The 25,593-nt window shown below is 37.9% G+C and overlaps 1 protein-coding gene across 8 annotated transcripts in view; it reads right to left on the bottom strand.

Moving 5' to 3' along the window:
• Nucleotides 1–25,593, bottom strand: part of SULF1 (sulfatase 1) — a 206,088-nt gene that overhangs the window by 7,179 nt on the left and 173,316 nt on the right. For 7 of the 8 annotated variants that reach the window (XM_072604795.1, XM_072604798.1, XM_072604800.1 and 4 more), the window contains 8 exons: nt 16,955–17,171; nt 11,858–12,113; nt 10,354–10,450; nt 9,452–9,546; nt 9,048–9,113; nt 7,924–8,096; nt 5,095–5,237; nt 4,864–4,987 (listed from right to left, as the gene is read on the bottom strand). In XM_072604795.1, the coding sequence (XP_072460896.1) occupies nt 4,864–4,987; nt 5,095–5,237; nt 7,924–8,096; nt 9,048–9,113; nt 9,452–9,546; nt 10,354–10,450; nt 11,858–12,113; nt 16,955–17,171 (1,171 nt within the window). Of the gene's footprint in view, nt 1–1,831; nt 1,866–4,863; nt 4,988–5,094; nt 5,238–7,923; nt 8,097–9,047; nt 9,114–9,451; nt 9,547–10,353; nt 10,451–11,857; nt 12,114–16,954; nt 17,172–25,593 lie in introns of all 8 variants that reach the window. The other variant, XM_072604802.1, reaches the window with a different exon arrangement.

Raw genomic sequence — 25,593 nt, 5'->3', positions numbered from 1 at the left:
CTATCTATCATCTATCTATCTATCATCTATCTATCTATCTATCATCTATCTATCTATCTATCTATCTATCTATCTATCTATCTATCTATCTATCTATCTATCTATCATCTATCTATCTATCCCCAAAGTACACTGAGAAACTGCTTCCTTTTTATTTTTTTTCTTTCTCTTCAGTTCTCAAGCCTTGGCTGCATTGGTTCTCTGGTTTCAGTATCCAGCCTTATGGAGTAGAACATTTGTGAATTCACAAAGTTTGTATTTGAAGCCCTGAACACTGGGCTCACTAGTGCATGTCCTCTGAAGGATATAGCTAAAGTCACTGCCATGACAAAATGAGGCAGTGGACCTTGATTCTAGTGAAAGGGCTGGTTCTCAAGAGGCCAAAATAGTAATAAAATAATAGTTTGAAAAACAAAGCTAAAGGGAATATGGCAAGTCAGTAGACAAAAAGGCAGAACTGAGCTAGAAGTTTCTTATTTTTTCTTAAAGGCATCACCATGAAGGACACTCAAATCTTTCACACCGGATTTCCCCTACATGTCAGTGAACTACAATGAGGTTCTAGTGTCACCCCTCACTACTAGAATTGTACAGTACAGTTGTCATTAGTTATAGGTGTCGCCAGGGTGACAGGTCCATGGTGAACCGAGACTAGAGAGGGGAAAATTAGGAAAGACCAACTTCCTGGTTGTTCTCTATAGGTACAATAGGAAAATAGTATCGTATAGTGGAAACAGGAGTCATTTGGGGTGGCGGGGGTGGGGGGCGCAGGGGATGACATATTGTGGAAATAGGAATCATCAGACTTGCATGTGAATTCCAGTTCTTCTACTTACATGCAAAGTGACTTCGGGCAAGTCATTTAACCTTGCTAGATCTCAGTTTCCTCATTTGTCAAAATGAGGTTTGACTAGATAAATGATCTTTAAAGGACCCTTCCATCTCCAAATGCTATCAGCCTATGTAAATAAACATTCTCTAGCTATTCTAACTCTTGTTTTCCTTCTCCTTCTTTTGCCATCTTTGTCCTTTTTGTGGTTCAGTAATTTTTCAGTTGTACCCAATTTCTCATGACCCTATTTGGGGTTTTCTTGGCACAGACACTGGAATGGTTTGCCATTTCCTTCTCCAAATCATTATACAGATGAGGAAACTGAGGCAAAAATAGTTAAGTGACTTGTCCTGGGTCACACAACTAGTAAGTGTCTGAGGCCAAGTCTGAACTCAGGTCCAACTGATTCCATGCCCAGGGCTCTTTCTACTCTATCACCTTGGGAATAGACATCAATTTTTCTCAACAATACCTTTTTGAACTCCGTTTTCTAGGAGTTACTAGTAAGTGGTAACATCTAGGTCTTCTTTGTTGTATTCTCTGGACTTCTCTTTAAAATTCTAATTACTACCTATGCCTAGAGATTATTTTTATTCAGTGAAATCTTTCCAGATAACTAGCTGCTATGAAATCCCCAAGTAACTGGAGAAGCCCCCCCCAAAGAGACTCATTTTTGGTTCCTCTAAGAGTATTGTTCTCCACAAAGATGTATTTTTCATGTAGTTTAATGTATATGTTTTTAAAAAGTTCTCAACAATCAGCATGGAATAAGTTAAGTGTGCTGGTTGATGCTTTACTATGAGTGAGGGGAGTGAAATGCATAATGATTTATCTGAAACCAATGACAAAATGCAGTGTAGGATGCTGTTAGAACTTGCATGCACCACAAGCTAGCGCCTCTCTGTACATCATGGCAAGGAATAGACATTAGTTGAAATGGACTGGATCATGCAATTATTGGGAAAGCAGCTGCCAGGGAGAATAAAAAAGTCTGAATACCTGTGTGGGTCATAGCTTCCTCCATCTTTATTTCCTGATATAGGAAAATACAAGAGTAACTTATGTTAGTGTTTAGAACCTGTAAAAACCATTCACAATGTAGTTTTCCATGCATATCATCTAACTCCTAGAATGAAATATACTGTGTTAAATACAGCGAGGGCTGAGATCCCAGAAAGGTTTTTGAGTTCAAAGACAAATTGGGTTGAAAACAGGGACTGAAAATGATACTTAAAAAGTTTCAAATTAGAAAACACAAAACAAAGAATTTCCATGAAAGCAGAAAGAGAAAAAGTAAGGAAAGTACATTTAAACACAAGGAGAAATTTCCTTGAAAAGTCCACAGTACTAATGACCAAAATCAAACCTTGGTATTTAGCAGTCAACATATTGTAAAAAACTTGACAATTATGATTTCCCTTGGTACTGGTTTAGTTGGCGGATTAACAGGTAGAGCTACCTGTTAATAAACATTTGGAATTCTCTCTCCCCTATCTCATCACTGAAAAAACTACAAACATCACCAAATTGTGTGCTCCTTCTATCACTCACATAGGACACTCGTGTTCTTATAAAGAAATACCTCTGGACATAATAATTATAAAATTTTCAAGTATTGGGTCATAAAAAGAGGACAAGATTTGAAGTCAAAGGACTTGAAATTAAGTCCTGACTATGTAATTTCTTCACTAAGTTACCCTGGGCAAGTCATTTGCCTTTCCAAGCTCCCTGTCTCTTTGTCTATAAAATGGGGATAATAAGACTCTAGTACTTACCTCCTGAAATTATGAGGACCAAATGAAATAACATAAACTGAAATACTTTGTAAACTTAACATCCTCTACAAGTGTCAGTTATTATTATTAATGATATTCAGACCTTAGTGGTAGTGTCAGTATCTCTCTAATGGAGCCCCTTAATCAGGTAGAAAGGCAGGGCATTAGTTTGAATATATCCCTCTTTTATGAAAACTGAGGTAAGTAGGCAAAATTGTTCAAGTTCACCATACCTTTAAAAAGAATAAGGAAAACCAATAGGTCCATCCCAATTTCCTTGCAGCAGGCTTTCAATTAATCTCATTCAAGGGTTAGCTGCTAACTAAAGTATAACTCTTAAATTTCGCTGGGGCTCCTGATGAGATCTTTGGAACCTGAATAAAGTTGTAATGGTGAAATGATTTACAGAGGGGTTGATATTTAGGGGCAGGTGACCAGCCACCTCAGTATACCTTCTTGACCCTCATGGGAGGTGATCAGTTGACAACTCAGAAGTGCAAGTAATCACTCTGAGAACAGGTTATCCCCAAATGACTCAGCTACTTGCTAAAATGGTTCCTTCTGCATCCCTGGTGTCATTAGTAGTACTTAGCTTTCTTGGGCTTTTCCCATACAGCAATAAGACTGATTTCTTTCCTTATCTTTCTACACTTCCCTCTTTCCTTTACAGTTATTTATTATTGGGAAGTGGAATTTATATGTTAATATTTCTGGATAATAGAGGAAGAGAACCTGGACATGCTCATTAGCCATGAAAGATGGGGGCAGGGAGAGAAGGGGGTAACTTGTTAGTTGTACCCTGGGAGAAAATGAGTTGATTAGTACCATACTACACTCTAGGGAGGAAATAATCTGACTGATTCCACACAGACCCATTTACTCTGTCTAGATCCCAAGTTAATGAGCTGCTCAAGAAGCTCTAATTTCAGATACTATTCCAACTGATTGTTTGAAATTTTCATTAAGGGGCATGGGAGACACTTGCAAATGAGCCTAATTCACTTTGTCAGATGAACTGAAACCCTGCTGGGGCAATTCCAGCTGTAAATAGGCAGACACTGGCAATTGTCTGAGCCGGCCCAGTGCCCTTAAGGAAAGAGGATACTCTCATTTACTTAAAGTACAGCTCATGCCTGTTGACAGGAATAACAAACAAACCCCTAAAGCTTTCGTCCCTGTTACCCCATCCTCCTGTAGATGCCTCTGTGGGGAATCAAAGCTTGTTAATAAAATTGGACCTGCTGGAGACAGTGGAGTGAAACTTACCAACTCTGAAAGGTCAATTGCATTGCATTTCATTAATGCTTTCCTCTAAACTAGGATATTGAACCTGACTATGAACTCCCTTGAGAATTTTCCAAAATATTTTCCATATATGTAAAAGTTTCAGATAAAGAAAACTTGGTAATAAAGGAATTAAAATAAGATCTTCAAAATATAGAAAAATTAGGTGTATAAATTGATATCTAATTAATTATATATCTATACTGATCTATACTATAAATAATAATCTAATTATATATCTATACTGATTGTATATATGCATAAATATGTATGTATGTACATGTATACATGGCGTATAGATAGGTTTATAGTTACGTATCTATATCTATATATTTCCTTCAGTAAGCACTTAAATGATCTATAAATCTAGATCTCTCCATCTCTCTCTCTCCATGTACCTGTCTGTCTGTCTATCTGTATGACAGATATGTATGAAAGGCAGTGTCATATACTAGAATCTACTAACTAGATGAAGTCTTGGCCTCAAAAGCAAGAAGAACTGAGCTTAGGTCCTGCTTCTTACACACACTGACTGGGTGTCAAAACATACAGCTAATCCTAGGTCAAGTGTGTCCCTGGGCAAGTCACTTAAGCATTCTTTGTGTTCTAAACTCAAATTGAGACAGGACCTCTAATCTTCTATATACAGAAGGGTCCCTAGAGGTCACATATTGACTTAGTTTTAAAAGGTAATATTATATTTGTTTTATTGTATTTTTATCTATTTTGCTCACTATTTCCCAATAACATTTTTATCTGCTTCAGGAAGCACTGGGGAGAACTGGGCCCAGGCCCCACATCTAACACCTCTGCTCCAGACAATTCTCCAAGAATAAGGGGCAGGGTCTGTAGTACTCAGCTTTGGTAGAGGGAGCTTCCCTGCTCAGGAACCTAGGAATTCCTTATGCCAATGGAATTCCTCAGGCCCCTTTGTTTTCCCATGCATATATATATATATATCTTCTCCCTTACCTGCTTCAAGTCCCTTAGGCCTTGGATTACACTGTTTATAACCCTGACAGCTTCTCAGTTCCATCAGTTGTACGTGCAACTGATTCAAGATGCCTCTTTCTACTGTGTGGACCGTATTTGTGAGCTGGAGGTAAAAAAAAAGAGAAGGGTCAGGCCAAGGAAATTGACTCAAATTCTCTCTTTAATATTTGCTTCTTATAATCTTCAGAAAAAGGAAAGGGCTTTGCTTACCTGATAGGGATCTGTATTCATATCAAAATATTCCAAGAAGCCAGTAGCAAACTCACAGAAAAGAAAGTTGTGTGTCTCATTGACTGTTCGCAGACACCAGTAAGTATTGTTGTTAGAGCTTGTGCAGGCACAGAAAGATCCCACTGTTGGACAGGGGAAAAAAAGTGAATGAGCTTAGGTATAACATTGTCATAGAAATACCTTCAAGCCAATGTTTTATCAGATTTAAACCCGTGTTGCTTATTTTCTTTCTTATGAGGCTGGTGGTCTAGGTTTTTCCCTCTTGGTAGTCAAATATAGAAATTAAAGGAATGCTAATTAATTACTCAATCAACAAAAATTTAAGAAGTATTGATATATGCCAAGCTCTGTGCTAGGTGCTAGAGATATAAAGAGTACTTGTTCTCAAGGATTCTTCCAGTGGAATTCATTCTGGGTAAGTCACTTAGCCACTATTTGCTCAGTTTCCTCAACTGTAAAATGGGGATAATAATAGCAACTACCTTGTAGTTGCTGTGATGATCAAAAAATAAGATATTCATTAAAAAAACAGCACATAGTAGAGGTTAAATAAATCCTATTACCCCCTTCCATGTTCATGGACTACCTTGATAGTTTTTAGAACTTTTTTCTTGTGTATCAGAGTGTCAAAGGAAGACTATTTGGTGTAAAAAGAATGAGAAGAAAAATAGCCCCAAGACCAGTAAAAGATTAAATAAAAATCAATGGTGAGCTGAAATGTCACTTATACAGTAACCTAAGGTGATGGGCCACATATAATACAAAACTCCCAACCTAAAAATCTTTTCATTAGAGGGCCTGTAGGAAGTAGAGAAGGCTGGGCTTGATTCTCTTGGAGCAGTAGGTACAGAGCTGAAAGGCACTGTCAAGATTCTCTGGTTCTTACTGTTCACAAGCAAGAATCAAACAACTATTCCATACAAGGTCCTATGCTAGGGGTACAACTAAGCACAAGACATGGACCCCAACCATAAGGAGGTCACTCAGTTATTTCCCAACCCAGCCTCTTTCCCTGTTCCTCTGACTGTTGCCACTCAGTTTTGGACCTTGCAGCCAGGGTTGTGCTCTCCTGATTGGTGAGTGGGGCAAATGTCTATCAAAATGGCTCAAGAGTCCTTATGATGCAACTGCATATTTAAAATTCTTACCTCTTTGAGGGAGGGGGTAAGGAAGGAAAAGAGAACAAAATTTGGGACTCAAAATTTTTTAAAAATGGATGTTAAGAATTGTCTTTACATGTCTTTAACTGGAAAAAATAAAATACTATTAAAAAAAGAATCCTCAGTTTACCATTCCTGTGATTTCTAAGTCATATATATATATATATATATATATATATATATATATATATATATATATATATATATATATATATATATACATATATATATATAGTCTCTCTTTATGTGCTATTTTCCTTGAGGGCAGGGACTGTATTGCGTTTCTGTATCCCTAACTTGGCATACAGAAAACACTTGATAAACAATTTCTCATTGATTATATTATATTATATGGAAGGAATAACAACTGGTCTTTCTGGACTGGACCATGAACTCTCTTAGCCATTTGTCATTTTTCTGGTGCCAATGAACGTACACCTAGTGCCACCTGGAAAAGAGCTGGCCACTATATGAAAGTGTGGTATATGTTGTATTACAGTGGTCATTGGCTATACATATTTAGCTACTGAAAATTAGCTAACTGAAAATTCCTTATAGCAGGAGTTCTTTTCCTGTGTGTCATGATCTACCTTGTCAGTCTGGTAAAGCCCATGGCCCTCTTCTGAGAATGTTTGTAAATGCAGGAAATGAAATACATAGGATAACAAAGGAAATAAATTATATAGAAATACATAGAATATATAGAATTGACTCCACTTATGAAACCTTGGCTTAGAGGAATACAGACCCAGTGAACGTGTCATGGAGAAGTGCCAGGAAAGCCCCTCACTTAGCTGTATCTGCTGCATGCCCTAGGCAGGGGGTCTTTGGGTTGCACTCTACAAGGGCAGTACAGGGACAGCATCAGTAATAAGTCTAAGGAGGGAATATAGTATCTTCCTTTCTCCTCTGATGTGCTAGCTATTTAATTACATAAAAGAAAGGAGGATAATTAGCTAGATACTAGAGAGTTAGTCTGGAGAAATTTGCTCTCAACAAATCTAAATCCTTTCTAATGGATTTATTTTATTCTCTGTTTATTAGTTTGCTTCTCATTCTTTAGTGTCAACAAAATCAAAATACATGTATTTATAGAACTGTAGGGTCATTGAACTCAGAGTTAGAAGGTACCTTATAGGGTATTGAATCCAACTGGCATCACAACAGAAATCCTCTCTGCAATATCCCTGATAAGTAGTCATCCCAGTTTCTGCTTGAAGACCCCCAGTAATGAGGAATGTACTATTTGTCCAGTCAGCCCAATTGCCCTTTTAGTTGTAATTCTAAGTGTTAGGAAATTTTTCCTTTCATGGAAAATAATTTGCATGCAAGCCAATGAAAAATATAAGCATTCATTTAAAAAGTGCACATTTTGCATTATACCTCATCTGCATCAAATGCTTTCTATTTTATTCTGGGTATGCAATTTAAACTAAATGGGAACATTTGTGGGGAAAGAATATATACTATTCTAAGATAGGAATCTGGGAGAAAATTACCCTTGCCACATAAAATATGGACTATTTAAGAAAAAAAATAAAACCATCCAATCTGCCTTTATAAAAAATAATAAAATATATCCCTTTTGAATCTGCGCAGATTTCTGTGGCAAGTGAAATATCATGAAGTTCATGAAGAAGAGACTTACGGTTCCAAAATGGCGCTGTCTGCCAATGGTTGTTGTCATGTGTAAAACAGGTAAGTCCAGGCAGGCTGCACTCATCCCCCTTCTTTTGTCTCTTCTTCTCTTTCCTCTCCTTCTTCCTTCTCCGATTCTCTTTGAAAAGTTGTAGTTTACTATCCACTTCTTGGGCAGCCTCTCTACTCAAAGAGAAGGGATTTTTGAATTATTTAAAAGTCCTTTCTCTAAAAAAAAAAAAAAAAGATCCTCACTATGATTCCTACTGTTTAGAGATATCTAATCTAGTTAGATTACTCTTTATCAAGAAAATGCAAGTTTCAATAGCAGGAAAGATAAGTTTTGTTAAAGTAATCTTAGAGTCTCCTAAGTTGTGCAATCATTTGTGAAATGTTATTTTTCTATAGATTTTATGTTAAGCTGGATCTTTGATTTCATTAATATAGAGCTCTCCTGGTCTGAAAGCTCTCTCCATTGATACAAATCAGTAACTTATTTGTATTTTAGAAGTATAAAGAATGACTTGGACACATGGAGAGGTTGTGACATTTGTGATATCGTCAAATACTTGTATCTGATTGAGATGGGTACGACTTGAACTCAGGTCTTCCTAATTTCAAAGCTGATGCTCTATACACTATGCCATACTTTCTACAGATTTTTGCTTATTTAATTCAGTAGAGTAAATGTGGGAATCATTTTTGTTCTTTCATTCCCTTGAACTGGACATTTCCTCATTCAGTCTCAATCTTCCTTTCAGCAAGCTTCAAATATTCCTTCTCTGTCCTTCTTTCTTTTTTTCCCTCTCTTCTGTCCTCCTCCTTCTCTCTCTGTTTCTCTCTCGTCTTTCTCTCACAGTTTACAATTGAGTTTCCCCCTTTTCTATCTTTTTTCATTTTTCTACATTCAGTAATGTTACTGGTGTAGCTGAAAACCTTGGAATTAGCTGAGGGGGTTTACACCATCCCTCCTTGTCTTTTTTCTCACATGGCAACATAATGAGGAAAGCGAGTCATGCACATCACATATATTAGCTGGGTGCTCCAGGCTGAAGACGGAAGCTGCCACTTTACACATTGTTTCCTTGCTACCTTCCCCCCCCCCACCAACTATACCGAATGCAAGACACTTACTTGAATGGATGAAGGTGGCTCTTCAATTTCTCTTGGGCTTTCACACCTTTTTCTTTATTATAATAGCTACAGGCAACAGGATTAAAAAGTGAGTTTTCATACATTTCCATTTGATTACATTTAATTCATTTTCTGTAAACAAAGCAAAAAATAGAAAGATAACATGGCAATACTGGCAAAGCTTCAGTTTAAAGGGACTGTGCCTCACACCTATTGCCTAGATTTATAGCGTATTTAATTTTATTTAAATAGCCTCAGTCATTACTATGTGCAATAGTACATTACACATAATAAGCTTAGTAATAGAGAGACATAACCCCACTATCATAACCTCAGCCAGTCCCAATAGCTAATGAGTTTCCAGAGCAGACATTACCAGCAGGCTGCAGCAAAGAAGCCATTACCTCTGCTTGTTACAGTCACATTCATCCGGCTTTCTTCTCTTTAGGTGTCCTCTCACTTCTCTTAAATTCTTAATTTTATCTTGGAGAGCTTCAATCTGGGGAATACATTGGGGATTAATTATATTTTAAGGCCAATAGACCTTTAGGATTTTCTTTTGTGCAAAATGCTTTCTCACTTCAGTTTAATTTTTTCTATCACCATAAGCGTATATTAAACCACTTAATCAATCTTGGTCTATGCTGGGAAAAGGTCACAGTACTTTTTCCACTCTACCAAAGGTGGAACACTTTTCACATTGAATGCAAGTTTGTTTTCTAACAGACGCATGATATGATTGGCCTGGAAGGAATAAAAAAGTCATCAAATCATCCTTCACTTGTTTCTTCAAGAGCTCATGGGATGGTGGAAAGAGCAAGAGGACCTGACTTTAAATCCTGGCTCTGCTCACACTTGCTTGTGATTGAGCCTTTGTCAAATTACTTTATCTTTTCTGAACCTTTGGTCACCTCGAGTCAGTCATTTAACCTCTTGGGGGCCTCTTTATCTGTAAAATGGGGATAATAATAGCAGCAATAATGGATGATGATGATGCCTATCTCACAGGTTTGATGGGAGGATCAAGTGAAATAATGTTTGAAGTGCTTTGTAAACTTTAATATTTAAATACTAGCTATTATTAAGTAGTTACTACAGGCAAGATCCTATAGTAGATGCTGATATTTATACTTAACATACCCAGGTCACAGAGTTGTTGATGGGAGGAGAGAGGAGTTATTATTGTGTGTAATATTTTACATGCAATTATAATGCATATTAGGCATTACACCCATCAAGGGAACAGTAAAAATGGCTCCCCAGTCATCCAGTTGGATTTGGAATAGATGTTTAAATCCCAGCTAACCTCCTTATCGATGTACGCCTTGTGGTCTTTCCAGGCTCTGGCTGATTGATAGAGCTCTCTTTCACAATGGATTGTGTCATTTGGAAGAATAAAGCACCTATAGGAAAGACCAAAGAAGAGAACTTTATTTTTTCTCCTGAACCAGTTAATTTAGCTACAAGCAACAGATCAATGAATACAAGCTGTTCAATAGATAATTATGAATGTAATGCCTCTTGGCTATAAATGTGGGCGTCCAGAATGGGGTCAGTGGGAATCGCTGCCAAGGGCATGTTAGGCACTGGACAGACTTAATACTATTCCCAAAATACATAAAAGCAACAGAAAGAAACTTTAGCTTAGAAAACAGCAGCTAATACACCTGAAGAAGCAAGTGGGCTGGGATGGCATTGATAGAGAATATTAATATGAGATTTCAAAATGCTGCAGAAAAAAAAGACCTGGTATAAAGCATCGTTTAATTAAAAGGACCATGTCTGTCTCTAATCCTCTTCTATTGAGATGGTGTTTTAACCAATCCATTCCTTTTCGCCCATTTGAATGACACAAAGACAGAGATCCAGGGAGACAAGGAAAGTGGGCTGATCAATAAGGAACGGGGGAAGAACAATTTGATTAAAGAGTATGGCTGCTTTTTGGTACTATAAAGATTACAGGATGCAGTAATTGACGTTTTATAGCTAAGCAGGTTTCTTTCTTATAACACAAAAGAATAAGATAATGAAAAAGAAATGATAAAACATCCCTACAGAGGTCCTTTTTAAAAGATGGCTAGATGCAGTCAAAGATGGGTATATTTAGGTATGGGGAGTGGGGTATATGGGTACAACTGAAAGAATAAACTGAGAGTATTAGCACTTTGCTGAAACTTCATTCCCCAGCTCTTTCCCATGGGTTCAGCCTCCAAAAAGTAAGACATGCTGGACTAGCTGGGTGCTGATCTAATTAACTCGAGTATTTCTCCTCCCTAATTCCATTCCCCCATCTACTCTATTTCCCTGGAAACCCATCCAGGAGACCCCATTTTTTGATCATGCCCCAGCTACCACTGCCACAGGAGTAATAGAACAGATTCTGAATAATAGCAACCATGTATCCAGGAAAAAGTGTTGGCTGAGTAGTGCAAATAATTATCCCCATCTGTTTTCTCTCCTTTCAGCACCCCCTGTAGTGATAGCAGCTCAAGGGCATATGCTCCATGCCTGACATTCTAAGATACAGCAATAGGATTGTGGCTTCTTGGATTCCCAGTAGAATAAGCCTGAATATGAAACTGAATCAAAATCAGACCTTGAAAACTTCTGTTCCCTGGATCCCCCACTGATTATTTAGCCACTAGATGCTAACCAGTGCCAGTATTCTCCCATTAAAGCTGAGCTACATTTATTTTTTATAATGGTATGAAGGTACTAATGATGATAATGATAATATTAATAATAATAATTAATAATATACATCAGGTTAACTTGAAAATCAATTCCTCTGAATATCTAAGCATCCATACTTATGTGTCACTCGCACAGTATCTGCTTGTCCCATTGCATTGGGGCCATCAGCCAGCATTAATTCACCATCACCAACAGCAGCAGCAGCATTGTGGACTCCTGCAGATTGAAGGCCTTCATCATGGCGCTTTGAAATACTTCTTGGGTGTAAAAGTTGCAGCTCTTCTTCTTCTAGGTTTATATCATATATTTCTCCTTCAAATTCCACAGAAAGGGAGCGGGTTTGGCGAGTGTGAACAAACCTTGGCTTGTATTCTGCAAGGAGGGGAAGGCAAGTTGACACTGATACCAAGATATAATTGTATAGCTGAAGGAAAATGGAAGGATTGAAATGGTAATTTGGTATGGCAGGCCCCTTTGAATGTGGAGAAGACTCACACTCTATATAGATTCCCCAGCAAATTGAAATGTTGGAGCTAACTGAAATTAGTTTCCAGGTGCAACCGTTAAATCAGGCCAACAGGGCAGGACTATACTATTAATCCAGTTGAAAGAAGTATAGATACACTTACACACACACGTGTGTGTGTGTGTGTGTATGTATACATGGGAAAAGTCAATGTTCCAGAAACTACTTCTTTGTATAAATGACAGCAAACTACTCAATGAAGAAAATGTTAACTTTTTAAGACATCTACCAGTCAACCTACTGCAGTTAGCTGAAGGATAATGAGGCTGGTATTGGGGGAAATTGTGAGAATTCAATATATTTCTTTGATAATTATCATTTACCAGTTTTTGAGAGGCAATGTATTATACTGAAAAGGGAACTTTCATGGAAATCATGAAGAGCCAGGTTAAAGTCCTGTCCTTGGCATAATCTAGCTCAATGAGCAGAGACAAATCTCTAAATCTCTTAGGAATTCTAAAAGATCTGAAGTCATAGAAGAGTTACTGATTTGCATTAGTGAAGGGAATTTCCTAAATCAGTGGAATCATGTGCTTGGATCTATTCATGGTCTCTCTGCCCTGAATATTATCTACTGGTGTGGTTATTATGATTAGTTTGCCATGGTACATGAGATTAGCCATGTGAGACCCAGCCACCAACCTGCTGAGAGCCATCGTCATCTTATGCCTGGGCTACTTCAATAGACTTGTGGTTGGTATCCCTGCCTGGAGTTTTCTCTATTTCTAATCTAGCTTCAATTCAATTCAGTTGCCAAAGTAATTTTCTTAAACCATAGATCTGACCATGTCATCTTGCTATTCAGTAAATTCTAATGGCTCCCTATTATTTCAGGATCAAATATAAAAATCTCTGCCTTTTAAAAACCGTCACAATGTAACCCTTTTTAAAAATCACCTTTCCAGTCTTCTTATTCTTTACTCTATGACCCAGAAACATTGATCTACTTGCCTTCTTTCTGTTCTCATTCACAACATCCCATTTCCTAACTCCAAGCCTTTGCATTGGCTGTTCCCCACACTTGGAATGTTCTTCCTTCTCACCTTCTAACTTCCTTCAAGACTCAGCTCAGACCTCACCTTTCCTCTATTTTCTTCACTGCTAGTGCCTCCCCTCTGAGATTATCTTCCATTTACACCACATATTGTCTTGTTTGCACATATTTGTTTGTGTTGTTTCCCTCATTAGAAAATGAGATCCTTGATGGTATGGATAATATTTTTCTCTTTCTTTGTATCCACAGTGCTTAAGATAGTGTTTGGCACACAGTAAATATTAAATAATGCTTGTTAACTAACTTTGCGATACCACCTCACACCTATCACATTGGCTAATATGACAATAAAGGAAAATGATAAATGTTGGAGGTGAGGTGGGAAAACTAGGACACTAAGGCACTACTGGTCAAGTTGTGAATTGATCCAACCATTCTAGAGAGGGATTTGGAACTGTGCTGAAAGGGATATAAAATTGTGTATGCCCTTTGATCCAGCAACACCACTGCTGGATGTGTATCCCAAAGATTAAAAAAAAAGGAAAAGAACCTATCTGCACAAAAATATTTAAAGCAGCTCTTTTTTGTCATGCCTAAGAATTGGAAATTGAGGGAATGCCCAGCAATTGGGGAATGACTGAACAAGTTGCGGTATATGATTGTAATGGAATGACTGACAAGTAGGATGATTTCAGAAGAACCTGGAAAGGCTTACATGAACTGATACAAAGTGAAGTGACCAGAACCAGAAGAATGTTGTACATAGTAACAGCAATATTGTATAATGATCAACTGGGAATGACTTAACTATTCTCAGTAACACAATGATCCAAGACAATCCCAAAGGACTTGGAATGAAAAATGCTATCCTCCTCCAGAGAAAGAAATGATGTTGTCTGAATACAGAATAAACTATTTTTCTCTCTCTCTTTTTCTCTCTCTCTCTCTGTCTCCCCTTATTCCCCTCCTTTCCTTTCTTGTGGCTAATATGAAAACGTTTTATATGACTGCATATCTATGTATAGATATACATATATGTATGTATAAAGCCTATGTCAGATTGCTTACTGTTTCAGGGAAGAGGGAGGAGAAGGAAGGAGGGATAGAATTTGGAAATTAGAACTTTTAAAAAATGAATGTTAAAAATTGTTTTTACATGCAACTGCGAGAAAATAAAATATTATTAAAGAAAAAAATGCTTGTTAACTTCCTGAGAAACATGTAGATCCTATGAGGAACACTAAGATGGCATTATTTTACTAAACCTCTATAGGCCCACCAGTACAGATATAAGAGATACACAATGGTCACTGAATCAAAATATACAACTATGTATGTTCCTTTGAGGGGAGGTTCATCAGACCCTAAATGTGAACTAATAGGGTCACTACAGAACTTCATCAATAGGAAAATGGGACATTTATACCATTCCATTCCATGAAATTTGGACATTTTAAGCAAATTTTAATTTTATTCACATGTTGAAGAATATGGCCTCATTCAAAATAAACTAGTCTAAATTTTGCTAAAGTGATTCAGTCCTTAAAATGAATGTGACCTGAAATGCAATTCAGTATTGTTACTAGTTAAAGCCCAGCATGGTAAATACAAATTACCCTAATACAGAACTTCTATCTGTAAGCTGATCTAGGAAGTTAAGCTGAGGCAAGGGGGCTGTAAAGTTTTAGTTGGTAACTTTGTAAGATGTACTAAACCTGACCCATCCACTAACAGGGAAAATACCTAGACGTTGATATTGTCCTGGAGAGCTATGTAATCTGTAATTCTGGACAGAGTGCAGTGATTACTGCTGTACATACAGTTTCCAAACTAGCATGGAAATGAAAATCATCCCAGAAATGAGTTACTTCCCAGACCTGGCCACAAGATGGCAGTAGACATTCATTTATAGGTCATACTCTATTTGCACTTGGATTGGCCTTTACTCAGGTCTCACTGATGTCGCTCTCCTACCTGCTTGAGAGGACAATGCATTAATAAAATTAATGGGGACGCTGGCCAGGGATGGTGTGACCCTTAAAGTATTCACCAGTGTTCCTCCTGAATTGTAGTAATTTAACAGTACCCACCAATTTAAATAACACTAATTTGTCCTTATCTAAACCACAGAGAAAAATTGACCAAATCAGATACATTTAAAGTAAATGTATCTCATGCTGATGTAGCCTATCACCCTCTGTTTCCTGCTATACCTACATCTTAGGGATTTATAGGTGATAATGAAGGATCTGAGACTTTCAGGGCCATCTTTTCAGTCTATTGTGGGCATTTGTCTATGACTGAATATACAATTACTAGAGAACTGCCTGAGCCATTTCCTGGCAAAGGGCTTGCCTGAAACCCCTCGGCTTATAAATGTCTGAAGCAATTTGAATTCAGGACATGCAGATTTCAATTCTAGTTCTTTCCGCAACTACACACTTCTTCTATCAAAGGATCTTAGGGTCATAGTTTTAAACCAGTGTAGAAGTCATCCAGTCCAACACCCTTGGAAACTGTGATTGAGTTGCCAAAGGTCACATAGTTCTCTGTCCATTCCCCAATTCCATAGCACCATCTATGTTTGTTGTTGATGATGGAAGCTAACAACTTGCTAAAATAAGTGCTTTGGTTCGATGACTTAAGTCAAAGAAGTTTCAGCAGTATGTCTTTTAGATCAGTGTTTGGGAATTTCGTATCCCTGTAGCTACAGAAAAGGGCAGCTAGATGGCACCATGGACAGAGCACTGGACTTGAAATCAGGAAGACTCACATTCATGAGTTCCAATCCAACCTCAGACACTTACTAGCTCAGCTGTGTGATCCTGGCTAAGTTATGTAATCCAGTTTGCCTCAGTTCCATATCTGTAATGCGAGCTGGAGAAAAAAATGGCAAACCATTCCAGTATCTTTGCTAAGAAAACACTAAAATGGGGCCAGAAAGAATCATACTAATATGATTCAACAGCAATCGCGACAACAAAGCTCCAGAAATAGCAACAGGGTGTATAAAAACATGAACAATTAGGGAAAGAGGGAGAGGTTCCATACGGGGCACAGGCATTCCGTAAAGGAACGTTTCTCTCAGTCATGCCAGAGTGGTTCCTACTTACCTCCTTTCAATGACCACTTGAGTGTGTGTATGTGTGTGGTGGGGGGTGGGGGGGTGGGGGAAGGAGACAATCTACCAAGGTGCAGTGAAAGAGTTCTGAACTGGAATATCACCTCCGCTACATTACTGTGACTTGGAACAAGTTACTTAACTTTTCTGGGTCTAAGTTTCTTTGACTGTAAAATGAGAATATTGGAATTGATGACTTCTAAGTTTACTTCTAGTTTAGATCAAAGGATGATTGCATACGTGTGTGTATGCATGCATGAATTCAAGTCCCTTTGAATCTCCTATATGCTCTAATTCTGATTACAGGAATCATTTCCTTCATTAACTGAATATGAATTCATTTGATACTAGCAGAAAAATCTTTACAGAGAAAAAAATGGATGAGAACTCTTATTGTAAACACCAGCTTGCCATTTAGGTTTGTGCAAGAGAACAAATAAACCAGCCACCAAAGACGTATGTAAATCTGTGTGTATGCACACATGGATGCACAAGATTCTATTTCCTTTTTATCTCCTCCCATTTCCAAAGACTTGCACCTGCTGCTGGGTGGTCATTAGGAGATCACTTACTCTGAGCGCCATGGTTTCTCAGGAACTGTCTCTGGTTCTTCCTCTGGCTCCTGCTAGCCCGATAATCAGCCTCCCCACAATTACATTCCTTGTCTTTGTTACTGAAGCCCCGGGAGTGGATACTTCGCGTTCTTTTCCGGACTGAGAGCAGGTCGCTGGATCCTTTGCATTTGTGAATTCGAAGTTTGCCAGACGTGTCCTCGATGCACTGCCACTTCTGTACCAGGAAAAGTGAAAGCTGTTTGCTTAGTTCCAGATGTTACTCATTAGGACTGTTTTTGTTTTGAGAAAAGCTGGCAGTATCATTCAGGAGTAATTGAGGGAAGGGTAACAATTCAATTCCTTTCTGATCTCTCTTAAGTGCTTCTCCCGTCAAGGGCAAATAGATGATAACAAAAATCACTGGAAATCATAATTACCTAAATGCCACCAGAGCCAAAAAGTGATCTATAAATCCCGGGACCTAGACAAAACAAGAGTCTTGAATGGGGGAGGTATAAGCCCCCAGTTCAGCAAGCCACAGAGTGCAGCTGTCAGGGATGTTTTCACCAACTTCTCTTTCTTTGTAAAAACAAACCCTACTCCTTTGTTCTCTGCTTGGGAATTGAGGATGTGAGTCAAGAAAGGAAGGTAGAGATGAGCGCCATTAGAGACTATTACAGAGAGGGTTAACCTTCATTTACCCTGGCTATGCAAAAATAGATCAGGCTTTCCTGTACCATTTTCCTCAGCCAACTCGAAATACTGCCCAACCAGTCACTCCAAGAATTTCTTAAGAGAAGTATATCTCATTTTCCTTAGAGACAAACATGGAGGAACTAGAATTGTGTTCTCTTGTTTCTAGGTTTTTATCAAGCTTTTAGGAAATACTGGATGATGAGTATGATACAGTGTCAGCTTTAAATAGTTTCCCTTTTCCTGAGTTTCATGTACTTAGTTAACAGTTTTTACCACTGGAGTTATTTCATGGGATCCTCCAAACTGTCCTCTGTTTGAACTTGCCCCATTTCTCCATCTCTAGAATGTGAAACTGGAAGAATGATGGTACCTGGACTAGTCAGACTTTAAAATTGATTATGGCTGTTACTGCTTGACTATAGAAAGGGGACAGTTTTGTAATGTCTAAAGCTTACCTGATTTGCCCTGGAACAAGGTTTTCTGCGATTTGGCAGATAGCTTTGCTCTCATGACAAAATGCAGCGGGCACCATATGGCATGCAATGACTCAGTAGCCCCAGGGATTAGGAGGCAGTGGTTTAGCACTTCTGGGGACAACTTCCTGAAGTCTTAGATTGTCAGGGAAACTTTTAGAGGCTGCACTCAAACTCTAGAGTCCTGGGAAAATACATACAGTTCTACAATGTTCCTGATTCCTTGGTTTTATGATGTTCCTGAGGATTTAATGGACTCAAGAATATGGGATGATTCTATGACCTTAAACAGAATTGGTCTTTAAGTCAAATATAACACCTGAGGAGGTTCTGGGAATATGAAACCACAGTCCCTAAGAGACTGGTTGTTTATATAACTCCAAATTCTACTCTGAATAAAGGGCTGGTAGAGAGAAAGAAAAGGCTGGTTATCCATGATAGTCAGCATGCAATGACTCCAAGACAGTTCTACTGCTTTCTCTTCACTGATGGTAACATTTTCTAGCCTAGCCACACAAATTTTAAAAAAATAAAACAAAAATCAACAGTATCATCCTGATGCAAATATCACAAAAATAAATTGGATAGTCTTTGACCTCAAGAAACTTATGTTGTATTAAACACCCAATGCCCAAGTTCTCTGTCTTATAAAGAAACTAATAAGCAAAGCAAGTAACTTCAGACCTATGAAAACAGAGGAGAGTCCACAAATGAAGTCTATTCCAAAGCACCTTTTCTTTTTAGCCTTAACCTATAATTTCACTGGTATAGGGAACTCCTCATGAAAAATCTCTTATTAATTCAGGTCTGTGCCTGCTCCGCAGTTTATAGTCTTAGAAAGTTGCTAAGGTAATAGACAAAATACTTTAAGAGGCAGCCTGCTATGATAGAGAGAAAAATCTTGGTTCAAGTCATATCTCTCCCACATTTTGGTTGAGTGACCCTCTGCAAGTCACTCCACCTCAGTGACCCCAGGCAATTCTCTAAGGATTTGCACGTAGCAGAGGGTTAATAAATGTTGTTGCATGAATTAGTGAATAATAGTGAATGTACAATTCATAGCCAAGCGAAACCATAAAGTAGATTCATGTATGTAGAAGACAAAGAAATCTGCCCTGCCTTGGTGTGGAAAAATCATGCTCTTGGTTCCATTGGAAGACAACTACACTGTGGATTAGTCCACATCTTGATTTTGCCTTGCATATAGTAGGCATGTATTAAACATTTGTTGAATTGTATTGAATTCAAATAATGAAGACTTCCTTTGGCTCTCCAACTACTAGGCATTTGAAAATCCTGCCTGGCCTTTGATTTGAAAGAGCTAAGGGTACAAGTAGATTCCTGTTCAACACAAAGGTGTAGGCAGAATTTTTAGACTTGGCCCTTTTGAAATCAAGTCTGCATTTTATTCTTAGCCAAAATGCTTCACTGATTTCCTACTGGATACAGATGAAGGAAAAGGGTGTTTCCTTTCTGAAAAGTTGGGTTTAAACCACACCTTATGTCTGGCACTGTCCTTGGCACTGGCAACTATACGAAACAAAAGTGAGGTCTGAGTTTGGGGCAAGCTTTTATTTTAGATTCTGAATTAAAATGAATAGTGATGTTGATGGTTTACATCTATGTTTAGTTAAAAATGGAAAAAAATGAAGAGAAAGGGAGAATCTGTAAGGTCTGATACATGTTTGTAGTCTTAGGATATTTTAGAAATGCCTATTATTTCCTGAATAGATTGTAGAAGCCTTGAAAAAAATCACTAGAGAGTAAATATTTTTTAGAGGTTACAAAAGAACCCAGGATGAGAGACAGTAAAATAATGAGTCAGTGGCACTGAGATGGGTTTCATCTCCTAAAATATTACAAACTGAAAGGATATGTTACAGATGAGCCAAAAGCATTCAAATCTACGCATTATGTATAGAACCACTGGCTAGAGTTGGATTGAATGAGTGACCCTATCTATGCTTTTAAGTTGCCCCTTCATGTGACACAGTAGGAAAAAACACCAGGCTTAGAACTGGGATATCTGGGTTCTAGTCCTGGCTGTGGCTGACTTTGGACAAATCACTTTATCTGTCCAAATATCTGTTTTCTCATCGGTATAATCTATTTATTCATCATTTTTCAAATGATTGGCTTACGTGAAACAATTTTAATGTCCCTTCTGGTTCTCAAATATTGTTTCATTCCTTCATTCATTCATGCTTGCATACACGCATGCACTAATTATTTATTAAGTGTTGACTGTATGCCAAGCACCTTGATAGGTGCAAAGGAGACAAAGACAAAACATCCCTTTTCTCAAGGAACTTACATTCTATTAGGGGAACACACACACACACACACACACACACACACACACACACACACATGAACTAGGGATTTGAAGGGTCAGAGGAAGAGGAGGGAGTGGCTCTTTGTCAGGCTTCTTCAATAGGACAATAACAAGTCTTTTATTCCTTATAATATCTCACTTGAACACAACAGAATGTGAGCAACACTTCCACAGTTTGTGAAAAGGAACGTGGGAAGGAGAAGTCATGTTGTGTACAGAGAACAATTAGTGAGACAACTTTGTTAGATTATAAAGGGGGAGCATCATGGGATTTGAGAATGGGAATGAACTTCTTTGACCTTCTGGTCCAACTGATACATGAAGGAATCCCTACTATAATGTGTCTGATGACTGGTCCTGACCTGAAGACCTCAAGAGATGTTGTTATAACTTTCAAGTATTCTTTCTGGAAAGTGATAAATGAACTCCTTGGTGCTAAATCTTCTCTTTTTAATCTTTCTTGATCTCTTTGTTCACTGGTCCCTTTTGCAACAGGTTCTTTGGCTTCTCAAGTCTGTTGGTGCCATTTTTCCAACAGCATGTGCTCATATCATGTGTCATATTTTGGTAATTCTCATGATATTTCAAACTTTTTCATCATTTTTATATCTGTTGTGGTGGTCTGTGATCAGTTATTTTTGATATTACTGTTATAATAATTTTGGGTTGCCATGAACCTTATGTAAGATGGTAAACTTAATAAATGTTGTGCGTGTTCTCACTGCTCTACTGATCCTCTGTTCCCCATCTCTCTCCCTCTCTTCAGGCCTCCCTGTTCTCTGAGACACAACAATATTGAAATTAGACCAGTTAATAACTCTACAATGTCCTCTAAGTGTTCAAGTGAAAAGAAGAGTCAATCCACACAGAAAACTTCATTGTTGTCTTATTTTTAGAAGTTGCCAAAGTTACCTGAACCTTCAGTAACCACCACCACCACTTTGATCAGCTAGTAGCCATCAACACTGAGGCAAGACCCTCTACCAGCAAAAAGATTACAATTGACTTAAGGCTCAGATGATATTTAGAATTTTTTAGCAATAAAGTATTTTTAATCAAAGTATGTACTTTTAAAAGACATAATACTATTGTGCATTAATAGACTACAATATAGCAAGCATAACTTTTATTTGCACTGGGAAACCAAAAAATTTGTGTAATTCACTTTATTGTGATACACATTTTATTGCAGTGGCCTGGAACCGAACCCACAAGATCTCTGGGGTATGCCTATATACTTTAAAAATCCATATTGTTTCATTTATCTGAGTTTTATATTCCCAACCTAGATTGGAGCTCGTGGAGAATGGGAGAGACCATGTCTTTTTCTTATTATCTTATTATTTTCATCTATTTGATGGAGGTCAGCTAGAAATTATACTGGGCTAAGTCACGACTTCACTATTTTTTTTTATAACTGATATTCTGTAGACAAGTGCTCAGGTGGGTTGATTGATTTGTGTTGATTTGTGCGTTGGTTGATTTATCACATTCAACAGTTTAGAAAATGAGGCATGAAGTATAGAAGGAGTGAGGATTACCCTACACGAAGACAGATTTTGTGGCCCAGTAACAACACCTTATGTGCAAGACACCATTTTAAATTCTGGACGGTCCCAAAACAAAATGAAACAAAAAGTCTCTCCCTGCAATAAATTTATATCAGGATGTACAAATGTAAACTACTACGTGTGTTCATTATAATCTGAGAATGAAGAAAGCATTAAAAAATAGAGGAAAAGGGGGGTCAGGAAAAGTTTCCCATGGAAATCTATTACAAGGCTTCTTAAACTTTTTCCATTCGTGACCCCTTTTCACCTTTCGGCAGCATGCGTTGGTATTGCATGGCCTGAGAGCATGCGCAGTGCAAAGTTCTCAGGCTTTGTGTTCAGAACCAGGGCTGCAGTGAAATTGCTTGATGCAACATGGGCCAGCACTGCCAGAAACACCCCAGATTTATTACTCGTTTGATTTTCAATCCATTTTCACTGTTGCCAAAGAAGGGCTGATCTATACCTTGAAGAAAGGGATTCTAAAAGGAGATGCCTGGGGGAGCAAATTCCAAGCCTGGGGTAGGGAGCAGTCTGTTTAAAGGTGCAGTGAGGGAGATGGAGCACTAAGCTCGGGGAATACAGCAGCTACATCTCTTTGGCTAGACAGTAGATGACATGAAGGAGAGTTATAGGAAATACACCTTGAAATTTAGGCTGCAGTCAGATTCTAAAGGGCTTTCATTGCCAAGCTGAGGAATTTGTGGGAGGGGAAGAGGACTGAATTAAAGTGGTTGACTGTAGTTGGAGAGAAAGGGTGGATACGAGATATAGTGTGAAGTTAGAATCACCAGAACTTTGCAGGTGATTGAGAGGAAAGCCTTGAGACGAGTGAACCTGACTGACTTCTGAAGGATGGTGGCATCCTGAGTAGAAATAGGGGAGTCCAGAAGCCCACGCTTAGGACTTGGGGATGGTTTAATATTATCAAAAGTAGTAAAAATACATACCACATCTCCTTAACAATATACACCAAATCCTAACAAATATCTCAAAGAATCACAAAATTTCAGCAGCAAAAGGATCTCAGTTTACATAGGAATGCCTTCTCTAACAGCTCCAACATTTGATTTCTGGTCAAAAAACCTCCAGTGAGAGGAAACCCAGTACCCTCCCAAACCTGTGCTACCATGGACAGCTGTAATTGTTACGACGTTTTTTGTCACTTTAAGCTAAACTCTCTTTTGTAATTTCACCTCACTATTTCTGGTTCTGACCTTGAAGACCAAGCGGAGAAAATCTAATTCCTACTCCACATGAGAATCTTTCAAACGCTTAAATCTTTCTACAATAACAGCTACAATTCCCTTCTCCAGATCATCCTTGAGTGGTCTGCTCTATAATTCATTCATTTTGGCTGCCCTCCTCTGGGAATATTCTAGATTGAAAACATCTTTTCTAAAGGGCAGCTGCCATAACTGAACAAAATATTCCAGATGTTGGATAGCCATGTCTCCCCAATCCTGGACTTCTAGAGTAGAGTTTTGAGCTCAGTGAAGAGAACGGCTCTGGATTTAAAGGGCTCATACCCCTCTTCTGATTATTAATATGTATGTGTGATCTTGGGTAAGCCACCTAATTTCTCCAGGACTCAAATTTTCCCCTCTGTAAAATGAGGAGGATAAACTAGAAAGCCTCTGGAGACTTTTCCATGCTTTATGTCTATGATCTTATGACCGAAGTCCCTTTTTCAATTTCGTTTTATCAGAGTTGGGTCATCATTTAAAGGTGTTGAGATTCTTGCATTGTTGATACAACCCAAAATAATGCTGGGTTGGAATTTTATTGAATAAAGTATCATTTAAATGCAGTTGGAAATGATTCTTTATAGATATGGGTTTTGTCAGTGCAACGGTATTTATTACTCAATTTGACTAATGGGTGGATTTGCTGCAAGTTACAGAAAGAACACGAAGCAGACAGTCAGAAGAGCTGCATTCTTTCTTGCCTTTGCCTAGCTACTGATCATATAATCTTGTGCAAATAATTCAACTGCGCTGTTTCCTCAGTTTCTTTAAAGCATGCAGTTATACTTGTTCATTTTTTTTTTTTACTAACACAGATGTCATGAGAACGAAATAGAATAAAATGTGTTTAATAAATGCTAGTTGATTTTAACTTAATTTAGTGGGCAGTGAGTTCTTGAAAGAAAAGTTACTAAAATATTAATTGCTACAGCCATTTACAAACTTTAAAGAGGTATATAACTGTCAATTACTCTCTTACTACCACCATGACTACTGCAGTGACAATGACAGTTACTATGATTACTATTTTTGGTACTGTTAGTCAGTGGGTCAGTCAACAAGCATTTATTAAACACCTATTATGTGCAAGGTACTGTGATAACCAATGGGTATATAAAGAAAAGCACAATAGTGTAAGTTCTCAAGGAGTCTAATGGGGAAGACAACATGCAAATTGGGGGTGGTCTCAAAAAGAAAGTACTAAGATTAAGAAGGTTAGGAAAGGCTTCTTAGAGAAGGTAAAACTTTAGCAGAGGCTTGAAGGAAGCCCAGGAAGGTAGGAAGTAGAGATAAGGAGGAAAAGAGTTCAAGGTATAAGGACAGTTAGTGAAAATACTCAACTGGGAGATGAGTGTTGGCTTCTCAGTCTTGGAATCTGGGTTAGGCATGGAAAAAATAGAGACTAGCTCTGATTACAATATAGAAATCTTAAGTAATTACTATTGATTATTGTAGCATTGACCAAGACAATCATATACATTTTACATGCAAGGCTGATATGTTTTTTTTAGTTATATTTTATAGGTAGAGGATTGAGGCCCAGGAAAGTTTGACTGTACTTTTTATTTCATGGTCATACTGAAAGTCAGATTTCACAATCTAATAATACACATACTCCCTCTCATGCATGCAGCAGAAATCTATTATAACACTTCTCTTTTACTATATAGATTGGAGTATTCTGTGACTCAAATCATCTTTGAGCCCCAGCTCTGCAGCTTCCTAGCTGTGTGTCGTTGGCCAAATCACTTAACTACTCTTTTGTTTAATCTTGAGAAAGACAACTTTTAAAATTTCTTCCATCCCTAAGCTTCCTTACCTTTCATGGTCTCTGAAGCAGGAATAATCTCCATTGCAACTTGGAGATTTTGGGATTTCCTAGCTCCCTGTATGTCTCATGGGACTCAGACAAATTTCCTTTCATATCATGATACATGAAATGTTAGCTCATTTCAGGAGCTAGTAGTAGTAGGCTGGGAAAGTACTGAGACAGTGAAACAGATGAAGATCTATCTGAATTTTACAGAAATATAGATGCAAATTATAATTGGTTTAGAAAAAGAATTAGCTTTGGGACCAGAGGATCTGTGTTCAAAACCTGGTTTGTCACTTTAATACTTCAGTGACCTTGGAAGGGTCATTTAATATCTCTGAGCCTCAGTTTCCTCATCTATAAAATGAAATAATTGGATCAGATTTCCTTTAGTTCCTATGTGTGTATAAGAAGATTTTTTTTGAAAATATATTAAAAATTCCTAGCTAAGCTTTAAAAAAAAGATGGAAACAGATCAATAAAACTTTTTCTTTTTGAAAATAAAGTATCTATATAATGCCAGTAGGAGATTCATATTTACAA

The sequence above is a fragment of the Notamacropus eugenii genome, chromosome 4 (assembly GCF_028372415.1).
Source record: "Notamacropus eugenii isolate mMacEug1 chromosome 4, mMacEug1.pri_v2, whole genome shotgun sequence".
Lineage (NCBI taxonomy): Eukaryota > Metazoa > Chordata > Mammalia > Diprotodontia > Macropodidae > Notamacropus > Notamacropus eugenii.
The sequence above is the reverse complement of the archived record's forward strand: the minus strand, read 5'-3'. Positions and strand labels throughout refer to the sequence as shown.